Source organism: Cydia pomonella, chromosome 6 (assembly GCF_033807575.1).
Source record: "Cydia pomonella isolate Wapato2018A chromosome 6, ilCydPomo1, whole genome shotgun sequence".
Taxonomy (NCBI): domain Eukaryota; kingdom Metazoa; phylum Arthropoda; class Insecta; order Lepidoptera; family Tortricidae; genus Cydia; species Cydia pomonella.
In genome coordinates this window covers 10,881,899-10,902,512 of record NC_084708.1, presented here as the reverse complement: position 1 = coordinate 10,902,512, position 20,614 = coordinate 10,881,899, and the positions used below count along the sequence as shown (strand labels likewise).

General features: G+C 36.0%; 2 protein-coding genes across 2 annotated transcripts; both read right to left on the bottom strand.

Annotated features, from left to right (window-relative positions):
* Nucleotides 1-3,312: 3,312 nt before the first annotated feature.
* Nucleotides 3,313-4,345, bottom strand: LOC133518930 (NADH dehydrogenase [ubiquinone] iron-sulfur protein 3, mitochondrial-like). Its single transcript, XM_061852723.1, has one exon. It carries the CDS (start codon nt 4,286-4,288, stop codon nt 3,341-3,343), a length of 948 nt encoding a protein of 315 aa, XP_061708707.1. The 5' UTR covers nt 4,289-4,345; the 3' UTR covers nt 3,313-3,340.
* Nucleotides 4,346-17,320: 12,975 nt separating this feature from the next.
* On the bottom strand, nt 17,321-20,263 carry LOC133518652 (ADP-ribosylation factor-like protein 16). The gene is made up of 3 exons (XM_061852333.1): nt 19,808-20,263; nt 19,463-19,561; nt 17,321-17,810 (listed from the first exon to the last, which is right to left on the bottom strand). The coding sequence occupies exons 1-3, from the start codon at nt 20,084-20,086 to the stop codon at nt 17,613-17,615; spliced, it is 576 nt and encodes a 191-aa protein (XP_061708317.1). The 5' UTR covers nt 20,087-20,263; the 3' UTR covers nt 17,321-17,612.
* Nucleotides 20,264-20,614: the final 351 nt, after the last annotated feature.

Genomic DNA, 20,614 nt, shown 5'->3' with positions numbered 1-20,614 from the left:
GCGTAAGCATTTTTTACTGTAAGTTTATTTTAAGTGTAAATGCAACCGTAAGTAAGTTACATTAAATATTACGAAAGTAACTTACAGGTGTAAAGGCAGCCTATCGTTTTCTGACTCTATAAATGGTCACAGTATCAAGTCAATAAATAAAGTAAAGTATTTAGAAGAAATATCGTCATATGAAGATTTTTTTTGTTTATTTTGTGAATTACTTCGTTTTCGTAACAGTTAAAATAATTATAAACATTTAGATTACCTGTTTTAGCTTGTTATACCTATTATTCAATTTTATCCAGTGATAATTACCAATGTATATTTAAAATTAAATTTTTTATCATACATATTATGCTTGTATACGCCTATATGTAAGAAATATTTTTATTACTCATTATACGCAATAAAATATTTAAAAACGTATAAATCTAAATATAAACCTATTAGCTATAAATTAATTTCTTATTACTAATCGTAAAATGTTCATATACGAGTAGATATATATTACTCGTACAAACAAATGGTTAAGTAAAACCGTCATATTTATTTGTAATTAGGTAAACGTAAAAACTGACAACATTAGTATATGAAACTAGTGTGTGTATCTGTATATAGACAATGGAAATTAAATGCAGGAGAATATGCCTACGTTGTTTTGCGGCATAAACAGCCATATATATTTTTTACGTTAACTTAGAACTTTGATTTTATCACAGCTTCAAGGAGCTGTAGACTTGAGTTTGATTTTAATTTCAACTTGATACCTCCACGTGTTCCGGAGATAAAAGGTTGACAGACAGATAGATGGACGGACGGACAGACGGGTGGACGGACGGACAAAGTGATCCTCTAAGGGTTCCGTTTTTTCCATTCGAAGTACAGAAACCTCAGATACCAAAGTAAAAAAAATACAGCGAATTAAAAATTACATACAAAACTTGTTTTGTTCTATTTCGTTTATTTTATAAGCTGGAGCTATATAAAGTAATTACAGGCATAGATAAATACACCTCATCTCATTGTATGTGCAAAGTTTCATTCGTTATTACAATCCAACACATTGTTTTAAAATGAGAACGACACTCCGTTTTTATGGGAAGGTGAAATTCGGCCGAGATTGCTGCGGATTTTTAACACCACCTGTTAAACGAATGTAACAATAGTGTACAAATATAAATTCACTGAGTGCAATATAACTCTCAAAAAATTGTAACACACCTTGTCTTATAAAGGGACTTAATCACTTTGTACATCTTTGAATGAACTACATTATTCTTCTTTTTGTTATGCACTACTACGTCGTTTATCGAAAAAATTTGTCTAATAATTCCCGCTGGTATAATGAGGCATCGAAATATAATTTCCCTGACCCAGGCTATTTATGAGGCAACTAACTTAATGAACTGGAGATAGAATAATTAGCCACTTGCCGCTAATTTCCGAAGTTATTAATTGAGGCGTTAGAAAGACCGTCATCTGGCCGCTCACGGCAATGGCGGCTATCTCCGGCTACGTATGTATGCTCCTAAATGACTTCTTTTGATTACGATGCCCTAACAAAGCTTTAGTAAAGCGTTTTACATCATTGATTGTCTTATTGGTATCTTTCAAATATATATGTTACAGCTAAAGTAATAAATTCAGATATTATATATAAAGGTGTAACAAAAATAGTGGGGATCCGTTTAAGGCCATCTTTGGAATCGTGTTCTGATTGTGAAAAAGAACAAAAAAAATTGACGCGAAACATTTTTTGGATTTTGTATGGAGGGTTTGCCGACTAGAACGACCTGCTGCCTAGAAAAAAAAATTCGCGTCAAAACAATTTTGCTTCAACTTTTTCCTAACCAGAAGACGATAGCAAATAAACGGACCCCTACTATTCTTGTTTTTATGTTACATCCTGTAGATACTATCCAATCATTATGTTAGTGCAGATTGATAGAAATAAATAAATGAAAATAATACTTACTCAATTAAGACGTAGTCTTAAAATCGATACAGAATTTATCAAACTGACAAGTATTTGTGTGATGTAGTGTTTAGTTGAGGCAATTTTAATGAAGGAAGAGTCAATCAATTAGCTTCACGTTTCGGGTGGCACATGAGCTTAATATTTAACCGAATTGCAAAAAAGAGGTGATTATACACGGAGTTTTTTTTTCTTCGTTAATTTATGACTGACTGACGGGTATGATTAAGTACATTTAAGGATACTAAAGGACATAATTAAATTTTAATTTTTTTTAGGAATATAGCGTTATTGTAACATCGACATCATAGTTAAGTCAACCAAACAATTGAAAATTATCAATATCATAATATCGATCGTCCAAGATAGCACTTGACTATAGTAAATGTATGAACTCATACTAAACACTAATGAATATGTAAACACGAACTAAGGCAAATACACATGCTTTTAGAAGCCTATGCATGTAAAAATAAATTGTTGATTATCTCCAAAATTGAGTTAATTTGGATACCGGTGTCTTAGAGAAAGTATCTTAATTTAACATCAGGAATGCACCCTTTAAATTAACTATAATAAAAAACAAGGTTTAAAAGTGGAAAAATTACTGTCTTGGGTGAGACTTGAACTCACGGCCTCTGTCTGGTAGCCCAAGACAGTAATTTTTCCACTTTTAAATTTATTCTAAGCTTAATAGCATCGTTCGCAGACGTTTTTGCTTGTTAAAAATTAATTTAGAAAAAATAGGGTTATAGTTTTTAGACTTTTAATTTGTGTGTAGGTATGTGTGTCTATGTATGATAATGTTGATGCTCGCAGAAAATAAAAAAATATTAGGAACTCTGTTTAGTTAGCGATTTAGACACTTATTACTTGGAAGCAGGTATAATACCGTTAGGTATTATATTAATTTTAAATATTTTTTAAGTCCAATAAAGTAACGACTAAGTAAGTCATCCGTGCTAGGTCTGGCCTATTCCTCGGGAGAATGTTACCTATGTCTTTATGGTTACAGTTCGCAGGGGGCTGATCTGGGAGACCAATCTTAAGGGCTATTCTCGCATTTAAGTTTTATGTGTGTATTTTATTTTTATTAGTTTAGTCTAATTTCAAAATGTGCAATTTATAAGGATACTATGATAAAAAGAGTAAATTCGAAAGATAAGTTTTTTATAATTATAAAAACGAACGGAAATTTTAGACCCCAGTTTTACGGTACGGCAGGTTATTCAAGAAACTTTGTCTTAAACTACTTAAACTTAATAATAAACTTTAAAATAAAAAGGATACCAATTTATTTTTAAACAAACAACACGAAGCTTCGACACTATAATATATATATATATATATATATATATATATGAATTATATTGTTTAGACTTTTTTAGGTGGAGCAGGTGGACAGTTGTAGCCCTCGTGAAATTCTCTGTAATAAGTCCAAGGCGACTGCAGCTGGAAACTTCTATACTCTTGGGCAAACTCCACCGGTTCATAAACGATCTTCTTCAATTCGTCATCGTAACGAACCTCTGTATACCCTACCTGGGGAAAATCTTTTCGCAACGGGTGTCCTGTAAACCCATAGTCGGTTAGAAGTCTTCTCAAGTCCGGGTGATGCGTAAAAATAATGCCGAACATGTCGTATGTTTCTCTTTCATACCAATTAATGCCGTGCCATAATTCATACGCGGAGTGTAGAGGCGTCAATTCGTCTGTGTAAGTTTTAACTGTCGCCTTTGTTGCAAATCTGAAGCTTCGGAGAATGTAAGCGACTTCAAATCTATACACACGCGAAGGAACATCCACAGCAGTAACTAATGCACACTGAGCAAAACAAGCATTTTGGTGATGAGCCATGAAGCTCAAGACACATAACAGACCTTCGGGAGCAACAAGGATTTCAAGTTCATCTGTATGAGTCATTTGAATCTTTTGAACAAATTTCGGCAAACATGCAGCAACGTATAAACCAAATTCATAAAGCCTTTGCCTGGCTACGTTGTCATGTTTTCTAAGGGTCCAAGCTTTGACATCGATGGGCTGCAAAGCAAAGCCTTTCTCTAACTGCACCTTATCGCTGCTTACATCTTTCTCCGCGCATGGATCCTTACTTTTACATGGATCATTCCCCTTGCCATCGCTTGATACAATTTTTGTTACGCGGAGTGAACGTTTGAAAACATGTGCTATTGTATTTTTAACTAAAGAAGATAAAATTCTATTCATTTTGATATAAGTGACAACTAAAATTGACAATATGACATTATTTATTTTTCGAATACCTACAAGTACAAGACTCATAAATAAGGATTTATTCAACATTATTCTAAATGTCTACGCTTGGAAAGTCTCGACAAGCATGTGAATCTTTCAAGAGGTTCGGACCTATTTGAATTTTAAGATACGTCAAATATTAGGTAGTTTATATACGATATGGCAAATAATATATATCGGATATTTTCTCAAATGTTAGTTGGAAGAGATCCCTTTTAGGGATAAGTTCGCCTTTGTACATAACATTTTTTTTGGTTTTGTTTTGTCTGTTTTATGTTAACCTGTTTATGTGCAATAAAGTGACATTCATACATAAATATGCGGCGGCATTATGGTTCCATTTTTATCACTTGTCACTATGCTTGTCACTTTCTCGCTTACATACTTGTTAGAACGTGACAGGCATGGTGACAAATGATAGAGCTAACCATCTTAACCCTAATGGATCGGATATGTCTGGGTCAAAAGTGACGTTTTTGTTTGAAGAAACGTCATTTATGACACTGATATATCCGATCCATATCGTATCTAGACCTAACAATTGACGTATCTTAAAGTTCGAATTGAGCAGCTTATCATCTATCGGCACATATGTCGGTTTTTGAACACAGATCATAGAAGTATGCCTCAAGCGCTTGCGATGTATTTACACGATAGCGCGAATCGAACGCAATAACCAAAACTACCGAACCAACTTCGACGTCCACGTGTACCGTATTTGCCTGTCCGGAATACAACAACGCACTTACAAACGTCTAAATGGCATTCAAGCGTTTGTACAGGCTTGGAGCTTGTAGACGTTTGCCAAGTCTTGGCAATCGTGTAAATGTAGCATTATGTTTTTTCCACTAAAAGCTGACACGACACTGTCAAATACGTTACTATCGATCGTATCATTCACGACGACGCGTGCCTTGACTTGTAATGTCATGTCATTAAAGGTTAGATTTGACAAATCTGTGTGTAGATGATACGAACAATATGTAAAAAGAAAAAAAATGTATCCTTCACATTTGACATTATTTTTTAACTGAAAATGTGGTCTAATTGCTTTCTTTCTCCTATTTCGTTGTTAAAAAGTAAGAAAGAAAGAGGATTTGCTCGGTCAATAAGTTTAATTTTCACAATATTTACCAACATTATATATTTCTTGTTGAATTCGGACTTATGGCTATTGTCTAGTTTGCTTATCAGTGGGTTAAGGTAACATTCGGATGGCTACAGCTGAAGCTTGAGACATTCTTGCTGCGGTGTTGATGCCGCCGCTGTATCTGTCTATAAGGTAAGTAAAATATAGTCGGCGCCGGCAGCAGCAACTTTCTTTTAGTCTTTTCCTAATACCTTGCCCGCATTCTTTCAAGCACAACTTGCGTGTAGTAAGCCTGATATTAACGTTCTTTCTGCCGTACTCTTAATTGACCACCGATTTGCACGTCGCTCCGACGTGCGAGCGGGATGTCGCTCTAATACGCGCATAGCGGTGTCTAGCTCAAATATCGGAGCGACCTTTCTATACAAATGTTTGTATAAAAATTATTTTCTTTAATTTTAATATTCAGGGAGGAAATTGCGGACTACGTTTGTATGGTGAAGCGGTCGTCCCCTTTCCCTTTAAGGATTACGATTGGTCAGTTACCTAGGATGACTACATTTTCGCAGCTTCTTTATTGAAAATAATTGATCGATAATTACGTTAATCAAGATTTGAAACCAATAAAAGTACCTACTATTTAATTAATTGTATGTAAAGACCTAGCGCCAGCATTCTTAATAAATTGACAACATTTCAAATTTTTAAGTGCTACTTTTTATTGTCTACATCGAAAGAACGCACTAATTTAAGGTACCCGTATTTTTTTTATTTTGCGTAAGTCCTATATTTTGGTCATAAAATCTATTTATTTTGTTACTTGAAACAAAAGGGCGTATGTAACAAACGTCATTTGTGAGAATCGTGACGTCACGGATCTGTTTCATACACTGGAAAAAACGTTGAATTAATTTACGTTTGAGCATAGACAACAGTGCGAGTGACATAATCTCAAACGTTAAAAATAAAATCACAAATTAACAAGTGTCACAAACGTCAAAACTCAAGTCAAACGATGGTTTTCATCCCGTTTTCAATGACAATGACAATGTCAACCCAATCGGAAGTCATTTTTTTGCTTGTAGTGGCAGAACTGAAGGAGCTGGGTGACGTCATTTCCGTTTTAAATATTTTTAGAGATTTTGAATGCAAAAATTCGTAAAAAATATATAAAATTTATATATTTTTTTGTAATCTACAGGAGCCCCTCCCGAAATGGTTTTCGATTTAGGGATATTGAAAATTTTGAAATGTTGTCAATTGCTGTGTAATTAATTTCGTTACGGCGTGCTATTTGTACTAATTTGGTGACTTTTATGTCATTAAACTTAAAAGTCTCTAAACTCAACACGAAAACGACCAAGTTTATTGGATTTGCTTTGATTACAATAAAATAGATTTTGAGGTCGATATAAATACAAATATATATATATATATATATATATATATATATATATATATATATATATATATATATAAAATATATATATAATATATATATAATGAAAGTGATTTTACAGTGATACAGTTGCCTGTCCACTTTTAGTTTGGCATGCTGCGAAAAACTAGTCTATTTGCCGCAGTAGATGTATCTCTGAAATCGGTATCTTGGGTCTGTAGAAAAAGACAAGTCCACCTGATGTATTTTATATTTTAAAGACCATTTTGTTTCTCACACTTTAATAGGTACTGTGAAGGTTGGAAACTTTCACGGTCTCGTGGTAGATAACTGGCAACGATCATTTGAATTCAGAACTATCGCCCTGCTGAAGGAATAAAGATCTGCAGGCGATTGATTGGGAAAGCGGCAATCATTCATGGTAGTCGATATTTGTGGTATTACTATTTGAAGAAAAATAGAATTAAATATTATCAGAAATCTACCTCGAGCATTTACATTCCCCACCGCAGATAGCCCGTATCCCTTTACAGTACACTTCAGATTAAGAGCAAATATTCCTAACCACCTTATTCATAAACGCGCCAACAACAAGCCTGAATCAAATTAGGTAATAATTGTTTGTCTTAGTGTGTCATTTGGACTTATACATGTGTGAATAGTACATTGTGGGGTAATTGAAATATCATACGAGAGTATATATTCTATTTTTCTATATATTCACGACAGCCGCAGGCTTATTGACAATATATCTTACCTCCGGAGTTACACACAATGTTTTTCATCACACTTGCGAAGAAAAAACTATATTTCAAGTAAAATAATTCTTAAATACGGTGACATTTCAAACATTCGTCCGCCATATTGTCATTCTTTGATAGGTTAGGCATCAAAGGCATAGACTTATCCGACGTTCAGCCGCAATTAAAAATTGTGTAAAAATATTTCAAACAGCTATTAAATTAATACAATATTTTTTTTAAGAGCCTATAAAGTGTCCTACTGCTGGGCAAAGGCCTCCCCCCTAGACTTCCAATCATCCCGATGAACTGCAGCATCCGTCCAGTTGTTGATAAATGCGTCCAGGTCGTCCCGCCATCTCCTCTTAGGCCGACCATGCCGGCGTTTACGTTGTGGCACCCACTCCGTGGCTAGTTTAGCCCACCTCTGTGGGTGCATACGTCGTACATGGCCTGTAGTCTCACTTTAGCCTGGCAGTTTTGACCCCAACGTCGACGATGCCTGTTTTGGTGTGCAACGTAGTGTTTCGGATCCGGTTAATCCTTTTCACCCCAAGCATGTTGCGCTCCATGGCTCTTTGAACAAAAAATTAAATATTTTATTGCGGTCATGTGTACATTTGAAGCTTAAGTGTCATTGTCATAAACGTCATATTTTCATTACGTATTTATCATTTAGGCACATATGTTTACTATTTAAAGATAAAAAAAACCATGTAAATTAATAACTTACATATTGGTTTAAACTTAAAAATGTATTACAGTATTTATTACCACGTTTAAAACAATCCACTTAGTGTGTAAATTATCCGCAACGCAGGTTACGTCAGGTGGCCACGATGCATATCAGCAATATGCTTCGTCCTAAACAAACCAATGATGATATCCGCACAGGCTTCGTCGTTTATACGAGTAAACAATAATTTAAGCAAAATAAAATAACCGTCACGAGTCGTACCTGTCTTAAATGTCCCCATTTCCCGACCCAAATCCCTTACGGAAGTCCTTCGCCTCCAAAGCCCAAGGTCCCGCAGTCTCAACTGCAACTGGTACGGAGTCGTACATTGGGGCCAGGGCAAAGTACTTGTAATGTTTCATTTTGGCTGCATACTCCGCAGTTGACCCCGCGGACCTAACCGTGAGACTCAAGTAGGGAGGTGCAAATGTACTGACGCAAGTCGCATCCCACAAGAGACACCGGCCCTTCTGCCATGGAACCAATGTCAGACCATCAAGTCTCCTACCATCTGTGTGGCACAACCCTGGAGGTTCCAAAACGTAAGGAACGTTTGCCGACACCAAAGCCTGGTGGATTACATCATTAATAGCATGATGCCTTGAGAAACGTCCCGCACACTTCAAGCAGCTAAGGCCATGGTGACCTTCTTCTTCAACCATGACCCCACAAATACATCCATGTGCTTCGCACACCTTACACCCCAAACGCAGGGCCACCGTGATCCTTAAAGAGTCGTTATCTAAAAGCGTGTCTAGCGAGCTTTGGCTGCAAGGCGGCGAACTGTGTTCAGTTCGGTAGCTATAGGGTGTTCCCTATAGCAACCGGCCTGATACCGCCATCTTTTTTCACAAGAGAATACAGAAAAACGCCATACATATACGGAAAAATTATTTTTAATTATTTATAACAAAAATACTAAATTATAAAAGTTAATATTTTAAAAGTAAAACTCATGTATACCTAGTTAATTCGTTTTAATTAATAACAAAACTAAATAAAAGGTATACCTCCCTAGGGAATTATAGCTTTTTTTCCACAATCCATAACTCCCGCGGAAACACCTTTTGTCCTTCATATGACATGTGATGAGAACATAGTTAAATAAACTAGTCGAGGATTTTACCCTGTTTGTGAATAAGAGGATGGGAAAACATTTAAGTGATAATAAACCAAAAATGCATGTTTTTACTCATTACCTTAATTACTCTAATATAAATGCTATGGAAATCTTCAAACTGTATTATGCTATGTTACAAGTTGCGAGATAAAACATTAATATTCGCAAGGATTCGGTCGGTTTTGATTAGGGAAGTAGCCTGATTGAGGTGTACCGCTCCCTGCGGCCGGAAAGAAAGATTTACTCAAGTTTCCAGCTGCCCAAAGCACCCAGTTTTAATTTTTGAATATTTAAACGGGGAGTTGAAACGGGTCAAGCGGAAAGGTAAGTACGTACAATAAATCTTCTGCACCAACTTTTAGGTTGAACTCTATGGTAAAAGTAAAATCCCATGAGGCTATTTGCTACTCCTAAAACTACTTAATACTATGGGAACCATAAAGACGAGGTGCCGTAGGGTGAGATAACAGGTTTTGAAATATCGTCCCGCTTTTTTAGATCACAATACAATTGCCAAAAATTTAACTGGCAATTGTGAGGCCTTTCTGTAGGGACTTCATCGATTCGAATCCTGAGTTTTTGACTTTCGCACGATAGAAAAAAAAATCACGAACATAGGTCTAAAACGCATTTTAATTATTTGCAAGAATTTTTGCACAAAACCTAAAAACATAAAAATTACTTCTAGAAATAAGAAAATTTTATTTTCGAGGGAACTCGTCCATTATATTTTTATTGTTAAAACTCACAACAAATTAAAATTCATAAACATGATATCCGAGCACGCACATCCGTCTCGATCACGCTTACGCTCAATTAGAGTGATAAACCGACAGGGCCTTAATGTTCTTAAACCATCGCTATTTCATAGTTGTGACAAATATAATAAAGTGCAACCGAGGATAGGAAAGCCATGTATCCCATCAAAAACATTTCCAAGTAGAACATACTCTATATATCTTAGTCAAAATATATGGTTTCGTCTTGGCAACATTTGAGATGAAGTTGTTTTTGATGGGATTTCACTTCTTTTTGTAAGTTTCTTATGACAATATTCCATCCCCCAATTTAAAGGGTTGGGGGTGATCAACTATTAAAAATTCTTAAATACGTATCTGGGGGCATCTTTTTTTACTTATTCCCCGTACAAACTTCAATCCTTTTGTTCCCGTAATGCCCTTTTCCTCCTTTCACTCTTACGGGGCGATTTTGGGGTTGAAAACTCTATATCTCTCGATGCTGATGTCGATGCTGGAAAAGGATCATTCATGTTTTGCTCGACTTTTCACGTGCGTTCGATACCATTGATCACAATTTACTTTTTTCGAAACTAGCCTATTATGGGTTTGAAATCAGGGCATTGAAATGGTTTTCTAGTTATTTAAGCGGTCGCCGACAGAGAGTCCAATTAATTAGTGAGAATGGTAACATTCAAGTGTCTGGTGCATCTTTAGTCTCCCGTGGCATGCCGCAAGGTTCAATTTTGGGTCCTATTCTGTATATATACTGTATATAGCGCGGATATAGTGAAAGCTATCAAAAACTGTGCTTATCACATTTATGCTGACAATTTATGACTAAAAATAAATGACGATTTGAGATGAATAGTTCAATGGTCCAACAAAAACAGTCTAGTCTTAAACCCAGCAAAGTCAAAATTCCTTGTACTTGGTACTGAGAAGCAAAGGCGTAAAATGTGCAACCACAACCCTTCGATTAAGATTGGGGATTACTGTATTGAGCATGTAACGGAAGCAAGGAACTTGGGTGTGCTTATGGACGGTAAACTTAGATTCCACAACCACGTATTGGAGATCTCTAGAGTATGTTTTTATAGACTTAAGATATTATATAGTGTACGTAGATATTTAAGTACTGACGTAAGAATATCTCTATGTGAATCTTTAATACTGTCAAAACTCAACTATGCTGATACTGTCATAGGTGGATGTCTATTGTGCCAAACAAAAAAGCTAATGCAGCGGCTGCAGAACGCATGTGCACGTTTTAGTTTTAATATTCCACCTCGAACTCATGTAACTCCTTATTTAAATAATAGTGGGTTAATGAATATGGAATCGCGACGTTCGCTGCATTTTGCTTGCATGCCTTTTGGCATTATGAAAACCATGACATCGTTCTACCTCTATGAAAAGTTAACTTTTTCACAGCGCCATATTAGGGGCCATATTAGCCATTCGTCTTATTTGCTCTAGGCTCAGCACCGCATCATTTCGTGGCAGTTTTAAATAAACTAGCCACGAAGTGCTGGAACAATATACCTCCACTTATAAGGAACTCACCGTCAATTAGTTCATTTAGAAGTAAATTTAAAAAACATATTTTACACTTACAAAAATTATAAATATTGGGTATACTCCTGTGCCATCACTATGCCATGTACTAGAACGAACTCCTACCCTATAATTTATTTCGCCTTGTATGACGACTGACTGACTGTTTAGGTACCGTTAATTTAAATAATTTATTTGTTATTGTAGTTTTTACTTGAATTATAATTATAGCCTTATGATATTTACTTGAAACTTTTGTACTTAAATATATAAATAAATAAATATTATAGGACATTATTACACAAATTGACTAAGTCCCACAGTAAGCTCAATAAGGCTTGTGTTGAGGGTACTTAGACAACGATATATATAATATATAAATATTTATAAATAATTCAATACATAGAAAACACCCATGACTCAGGAACAAATATCCATGCTCATCACACGAATAAATGCCCTTATCAGGATTTGAACCCGGGACCATCAGCTTCGTAGGCAGGGTCACTACCCACTAGGCCAAACCGGTCGTCAAAAAATTTTGTACTTTAGCGTGTAGCTGCGCTCTCTCGGAAAGGTTTCTATGGAAGACCAGCGTCGAGATCCTTAGGTGGTATCTTGACATTAAGCTGAGTGGAGACCTTTTCAGTGACGCTTAATAATAAATTGATTCTGTCGTCTCATGTATTACCTAAAATTAAGCGTTTTCTGAATAAATTTCTTCTATTCTATTCTATTCTATATCCTTCCCCAAAACAGAAACTATCTACATACCAAATTTCAACTAAATCGGTTCAGCGGTTATTGATTCCCCATACAAAATTCCACTCCCCTGTTCTCCCCCTTAGGGTCTAAAACTTTCAAGTTTTTGATCACGCCATCGCTCGAAAACATACCACCACATCAGTGAAAGAATGAGGATCACAATCAAACGGCGTTCTAAAAGTTTTAATCATTTGATGAAAGATGGCAGTAAATTTACTGTGGCTACAAAGTTTTCTTTGACAATACACCTCTATTTCAAATTCTATTCAAGCTGAAACTCACGCACAATTAAAACCTAAAATCAAATGAAAACGTTACCCATTTATCATTTACAGTTTCATACATAAAACAGAGGCCGGGCTGCACTTGATTCAGTGTTTCCCACCATTCAACTCCAGATTGTGCCCGCAACACCGCAACTTCCGGCTTCCGGTGGCTGCTTGCGCCTGCGCGCTGACAGACGGCATAGCAACTGCCTCTTCAATTATTAAATAAGATAACCGGCCAAGAGCATGTCGGGCCACGCTCAGTGTAGGGTTCCGTACCGTAGTTACTCTTCCGTCACAATAAGCTAAACTGGAGCTTAAAGTATAGTAAATTGTTAACCAAGGGATGAAACGGTACCTTTCACCCGAGTTAAACAAATAGGCAAATTTGCATAATCAGTACCTAATTAAAGTAAGTCTTTTTACTATGAAGGGAAAACTTTTTGCGATAACTCAAAAACAGCTAAACTGATCATGTCCGCTATAGTTTTCATTTAATGTCTTTCTTAAGCTCTACTTCCACGATTTTTTTCATATTTTTTGGACATATGGTTCAAAAGTTAGAGGGCGGGGGACACATTTTTTTTTTTCCTTGGGAGCGATTATCTCCGAATATATTCACTTTATCAAAAAATGTTTCTTGAAAACCCCTATTAGTTTTGAAAGACCTTTCCAACGATACACCACACTCTAGGGTTGAAGCGAAAAAAAAATTTCACCCCCACTTTACGTGTAGGGGAGGTACCCTAAAAAAAATTAAATTTTTAGATTTTATTGTACGACTTTGTCGGCTTTATTGATTTATATATCCATGCCAAATTTCAGCTTTCTAGCACTAACGACCACGGAGCAAAGCCTCGGACAGACAGACAGACAGACAGACAGACAGACAGACAGACAGACAGACAGACAGACGGACATGGCGAAACTATAAGGGTTTCGTTTTATGCCATTTGGCTACGGAACCCTAAAAAGGAATTTGAGTACGGAATAATAATAGAAATGGTAAATATTCTAAACACAACTTTTCGGTATAGGAAACAATGGTGTTCCGGACTTTTGGGAGGCGTGCGCGGATCTGGAACCATCACGTAAAGGCCCTTGCCCGAAGCACACAGGGACCACAGGGTATCATTGTGCATAGAAATTTGTATACAGCTTTTCTCTGTACAAACATAGAATAACCCCATGGACTATTTAATTTAATTAGTATAGGTATTCACTTTCGGGATTAGCGTAATCAAAATCGTGTAGATATTCGTACATATGTTTTCAGTGAGTAAGGGTACGGGTAGATTTTTTATTATCTCACCTGCTCTGCTGCTTCTGCTGACTGTAAGTAGATGTAGATACTGTGCTATAACCGCGTAAATCGAATTTCTTTTCTTTTCTAACACTCTAATTATGCCTTAATTTTCGCGGTAGACCCCCTGATCACCCGGCATGAGTAAGAGTACAGTTTCAACAGCAACGCAATATAGTACATAATTATTATAATTTAAATAGAGATTAGACTAGCATAAAGGCCTTCACATCGACAAAATCATCTGAATTATTTGCTTATTCGCGAAATTAACTTGTTACAAATAAATGCTAAATAATTTATTTAAATTTGAGAAATTAAGTTATATTTCAAAATATTAAATGTGTCATTTCTTAGACATCTCTAAGGTCTAGTTGCCATCAAAGTTTTCAAACTTGTATTTGGTAATTAAATGCAACTGCAGACTGTATTTTCCACTGACATAAATATACTAGACAGGCTATTGAGAACAAATTGTGTCCGCCATTTTCGGCGTTTGACGTCTGTCATGAAGCTAAAGAATAAGCATAGCTGTGTAGCTAGCCAGAGGCGAAACTATTATGATAACTGTTCATTTTCTGCCTACATACACACTGTGAAGAATCTAGATAAATTGTATTTTTTTCCTTACAAGTGTATTGAAATTGTTTTAAGGATATGTGACACGGACGACATTCAAATTTATAAAAATAGTCATGAAACTCTTTCTCAAATGACTTTCGTACTCGTAGCAATTTTGATCAAATGGCGCTTATAGCATAATATACTCTTTAAATATGAGAAAAACATTAAAAAAATTACGAGATAAAGAGTAATATATCATTATTATGTATATATTCTGCAAACAATAAGGTAGATAATCATTAGTACCTACGTTACATCTGCGAAATTTAATCTATGCGCCAAAGAAAATGGCGTACCACCGCGAGTGTTTAAAGTGACGTTTCAAAATAATTTAAATGAGCTTAAAACAAGAGTTTTTTTCGCAGTGGATTGTTAATATATTGCTTTTATTATGTTTCTTGATATTATTACAATACATTGTCATATCATAACGCAGAATGATATTTTTCATTTATATTGTTTGTTTTTTTAATTTGTGACACATGCGTGGCATCTCGCCAGTGGTCGGAGACGTACTAAACGCAGTAAAGTACCGGCATTTCATTGAGGTGTGGAAGCATTTTCTTCCAGTGATCTTCTCTAGTACTACATAATACCTCAATGGTATTTTCTTATACTTTCCGAAATGTATCCAGACATACATACTAGAAACCAGCCAAGATTGCTATAAAACTATCCTAAATACAGATCTATACTTAGATAGTAAAAATACCGACGCTTAAACATACGCATTACTTCCACTAGAGTTTGAGGTTCTATATACTCTATCAATGACAAGTAAGTAATAAAGACTGATGATCTCCCTACAAAGTCGCCTGATTCAGGTACAAAATATAAGACAATCGCAGCGCTAGGCAAAGTGTGAGCGTTGCTGCCAGGGGGAGGAAACTAAATCATTTGGGCTTTCTCGGCTCCGTTATTTAGGGTGGAACTATCCCTTTCGGCTGAAAGGGCAGTTACAGACATTAAAAAGAGACAACATGATTCGGCCCTGAATCGCTGTCAAACTTCGGCTCTGTAGGAATTTTCCTTTCTGTACGGTAGTACAATTATATATTCTGTGGCGCTGCCGGCGTCTACCACTACCACTGATAAAAGAGCAGCGCCATCTATTGCATAGAACTGCTTTGTGCTTAACTTAATGGTGGTGTACTTTGAGTACAGACTAACAGTATTGACTATTGACTGGTCTCTGATTCTATCTAGGTAAGATGGAGTCTTGCGGGACACATGTCGAAACTTTGAAGGCGAAGTTCCTTCGAACGAAACGTGGAGCCTTGTTCGCCTTGTAACGCTCTCCGCCTACCCTTAGGTTTAAAATCTTCATAATTTATAAGACAAGAAATTTACGAAAGTTTTATTATTGTTAAGATCTGAAGTAATTAAGCCCCAATAGGCACAAAGTTGTTTTTGTTAGGAATTATGGATGAAGCATGTGTTTTCGGTCGGGGTATGACTAAAATGGAGTGTTAATTATTTGTGGGGGGAAATAATAATGCTTTTTATAGTTGATGCTTGTAAATAAGTAGGTATTTTTAAACGGAATAATCTCCGTAATAATTTAATTATTAAATAACATGAATTTTTCAATTATTTGGGTGTTTATAAGTAAATAAATGAAGCCTTAATATATAATATAATATTTGTATTAATAAAACGTAATTGATATAGCCATGCGTTTAGTATTTTAAGTAAATTAAAAAAAAAAAAAAAATATACAGGCCTTTGAAGTATGAGATTATAGGTAATTAAAATCTTAAGACTGGGTTTTCACCAGAGATATGCGAGGATGCTTAGCGAGGGAAGTGTTTGTCATGAACCAATAGAAATATTTCATTTACCTATCCTCGCTCAGCACACCTCTAGTGGAAACAGCTCAGCAGAGCGAGGTTTATGTACTTACATACAAAACAAGGGAAGAATATGTGCAAGGAATGTGTTGCAAGTTGCGAGTTACGGACGCAAGCGCGAAAAAAATCATCACCTCCCGTCTCACCGCACCTCGCTCGCATATTTGAAAAGAGCCCGCTACACACCCTCGCTACACATCCTCGCACCGTTTAGCTACCTCGCACATCTCTTGTGGAAACGCAGGCTAAGGCATTGCGTGAACTGGACTATTAAATAGTAGAAAGAAACAAATTTTGTTTCTTCTAAAATTGCAATAGATGTATACCGTCCTATTGCAATAAGAAAATTGACTTTTCGAAGTAGTTTCAAGTACTAAGGGCCAAAGTGCTGGAATAATACAATCGCTTCTAAGCCGTATTTTAAACTAAAACTCTACAAAAATTATGGCCTTTGACTTGAAACTTTATGACTTAAAATTAACACAATAATTAAAATAATTAAGAATAATTATATAATGCTACGCCCATCCATCGAAATTTGTAATTTTTAAATATAATCAGATTAAATTATCGTACGTACCTACCTTATTTTGTCCTATTATATACATTGGAATAACAACATTGCTTTTATATTTACCTACCAATCTAAAACGGCATGTAACTATGATTTTAGCATGCAACAATTTAAAGTCTGATTTTTTTGGATTGTGAAAATAAGCTATATATCCCGAGGGTGTTATAGCTTTTTAAAAAAATGTGTCACTAATTCATACGAACCAAGAAGGTTAAAATGGGTTTTACTTTTAAAATACTGACGTTCATAATTTATGTTTATTGTTTATGTTAAAAAATATCTAAGTTGATTAAATTGATAGCAGTTTAAAATATTTTTACAGAATTTTCAATCGCGGCTGAATGCCGGATACGCATCAATGCTTTTTTTGTCAAAGAATGACAATATGGCGGACGAATGTTTAAAATATCACCGTATTTAACACTTAAAATTTAGTTTTTTCTTCGCAAGTGTGATTAAAACATTGTGTGTAACTCCGGGGGAAGAATATTGCAAACTCGAGTCTTTAATGCAAAAAGGCCTTGTTTGCAAAATTTCACTTACCCCCCTCGTTGCACAATGTACTATTTTCATGTTTTGCACCTGTCGCTAAAAGGTTACACGTCTACCATTTATATTGCAGGTTTAATCTTCTGATTGGTGAGCTGCGCCTTCAGCTCCAGCAGACCCTCGCCGGTAAGCGGCGCTGCTTCGAGAATGGTTGGGGGTCTCGGGAGCTCCGCCAGCAGTCGGCGGCTCTGCAGCATCAGCAGGGCTTCGTTCCTCATCTGACGGTAAGCCAAGTCCATCTTGCTTAGCACTAGGATGAACTGAAAGCAAGTTCAAACTAGTTTTATTAGTAGTTTGCTCTGAACGAGACCTCGGGTATAGTAAAGTTCGTTTCTCACCGAACGGGCGGAGTCCGGCTGCGTCGGAGCGCATTTTCAATGTGCCTATACATTAAACGCGATGTAGTCCGTCCGGGGCCGGTCACGGCTTTGAAAGGCGCTCTGACGCAGCCTGACTCCACCCATTCGCTGGGAATCGTAGTTAAAGCGTGGTATTATATAATCAAAATGAAGATAATTACATAGTATATATGTATCTCATCGAATAATGATCCCTATTTTAACAATTCATTTTTATATGGAGTAGCTGTCACGTAAAATATTTGTGGACAGTTTTTTGAAGTTTAACACATTAATTTCTATAGAAATATAACAGTAATTTTAATAAAAATATGGTATAAACGCGTTACTTTTTTTAAATTAAGTCCAACCAAAAGCAACTTGAAGGAACTGTAATAGGAAATATCATTCGACGCGAGAGGTATGGTATAGAAATATAGTAATTTAAAACAACGGTATACCAACGACGACTCCCGGTAAGAGCATTTATTTGTGTGATGAGCACAGATATCTGTTCCTGAGTCATGGGTGTTTTCTATGTATTTATATATTATACTTATCGTTGTCTGCGTACCCACAACACATGCCCTCTTGAGCTTACTGTGGGACTTAGTCAATTTGTGTAAGATCGTCCAATATTTATCTATTCATTATTTATAAAATAAGTACTTCTTGCTTGACACTAGGATAAACTGAAATCAAAGTTAGGCTGCATTTCCACCAGAGATGTGCGATTAGCTGGGCGGTGCGAGGATGCATAACGAGGATGTGGACAGTTGTGAATGTTATCACCAGAGATGTGTAAGGTAGCCGATCGGTGCGAGGATGCGTAGAGGGTAGGGATTACTCCCGGGAAATACCGGAACCGAAAATACCGGGATTTCCCAGTATTTAAATAGTATTTAAAGCCAAGCAAAGAATCAAACAATCATTTCAAAATTAAAATCTTGGTAGTTTCGGAATTATATACAAATACCTCGCTGTGATTAGCTATTAAATATGACTCTGAAATCATAGGCAGTGTCTTACCAGAGCGAATAACTCGCGAACGCGAAGCGGCGCGGCGCGGGTGAATTCAATCCTTTGATACCTATGAAAGTGTTATACCGGAGCTATCTCCGAATGTCGTTGGGCTGCCGCGCCGCGCCGCGCCGCGCCGCGTCGCGTCGCATCGCATTCGCGAGTCATCGCCCACGTAAGCCGCGCAGTAAAACTGTTAATAGTCTGATTTGATTAGATTTCACTAGAAGTAGTATTATTAGTAAAATTTAGTTTTTTCTTCGTAGGTATGATAAGAAACATTGTGTAATTACAGGGGGTAAGAGTATTGCAAAATTTAACTTACAGTATCTCACTCACCCCTCTCGTTTCACAATGTACAATTAGGATTTATTAAGTTTGTACATTATAGTTTTGGAACAATCGCGGTTTGGAACGCTCCGAACATCAGCGCTTGATATCCCCTTTTTTAATACTCGCCAGGCATGCTTTAGTATAATTGGAGGGTTTTTTTATATAATTGTCTATGTGTATGTATAGGTAATAACAACAGACAAACTATGAACATTATTAACCTTAGCTTGTTTGAGACAGGGCTCGGCCAATAATGTATACAGCATGAGAGCTGCCGCCGATATTTGACACAGATTAGATGTGTCCACTACGAATATGACCTGAAAAAAAAGGATTAGTTCTTACTCACTTAACTCCTAACTTTGGATTAAAAAAAAAATCCAATAGTACTGTACTCGACAAAAGTGCTTTGGATGCAGAACAAAAATCAACATTAATGTTAAATACTTTGTATGTGTTGATGAAAAGTCAAAACAAGGTATATGTTTTTTTTTTAAACGACATGTTTTACTCTCAAGCATCACCCATTTTACTACATTGTATTAGTGATAAATTAATAATGTTACCTTTTCAACTCCTTCCAAATAATTATTCCATAGTGACGCCATCTCTCCGCCGACTTCTCGTATACTTAATGTTTGTTTTTTCCCACTCTTATTAACGTAGTGTATATCATAAATATTAGTTCCTATGGTGGGTACCGGACTATAGGTATTGTCAATACCTTCGGCCTCTTGTAGCCTTTTCAACAAAGTCGTTTTACCTGATCCCGTTGGACCAAGACAAATAACACTAATACGTGGCTCTTGGTCGTCCACTACGGGGCGAAGAACGTTTTTATTCATATTTCTTATAATGAAGCTTGCATTCACTATAGTCCTTGTAACAATAATAAAACAGCGCGTTATGTCAATAGAGGCTTGCCGTAAGTTTGCTTAGCAACGAAAATGTTTATCAAACTTTTTAATAGATGGCGCCACCTGACATAAACATATTGAGCAATTGTGTGCCGTGAAGGTGTTGTGAGATCAAAATAGGTAATGTATAGATGCTACGATTTCTTACAACGTACATTTACTGCTTATTCAGTATGAAATAAAATTGTAAAAGACGGTAATTTTAATAACACTTATGTTATAATGAGATACGTTATTTTTATTTTCCCAACAATCTTTAAATTTTAATGTTTTGTGTAAGAGTGATTTATCACGCACATTATTTCTAAAATGTTACCTTATGTTTCGTGGGATCTCGTGATTGTTCAACATTTTTCGCAAAGAATGAATGTTCCTAATTCGACCATTTTTAAGGAAGGAAGGTTTTTTTGTAAGAAATAAGTTTAGTAAAATAAAATATGATTAGGTGAAATAAAT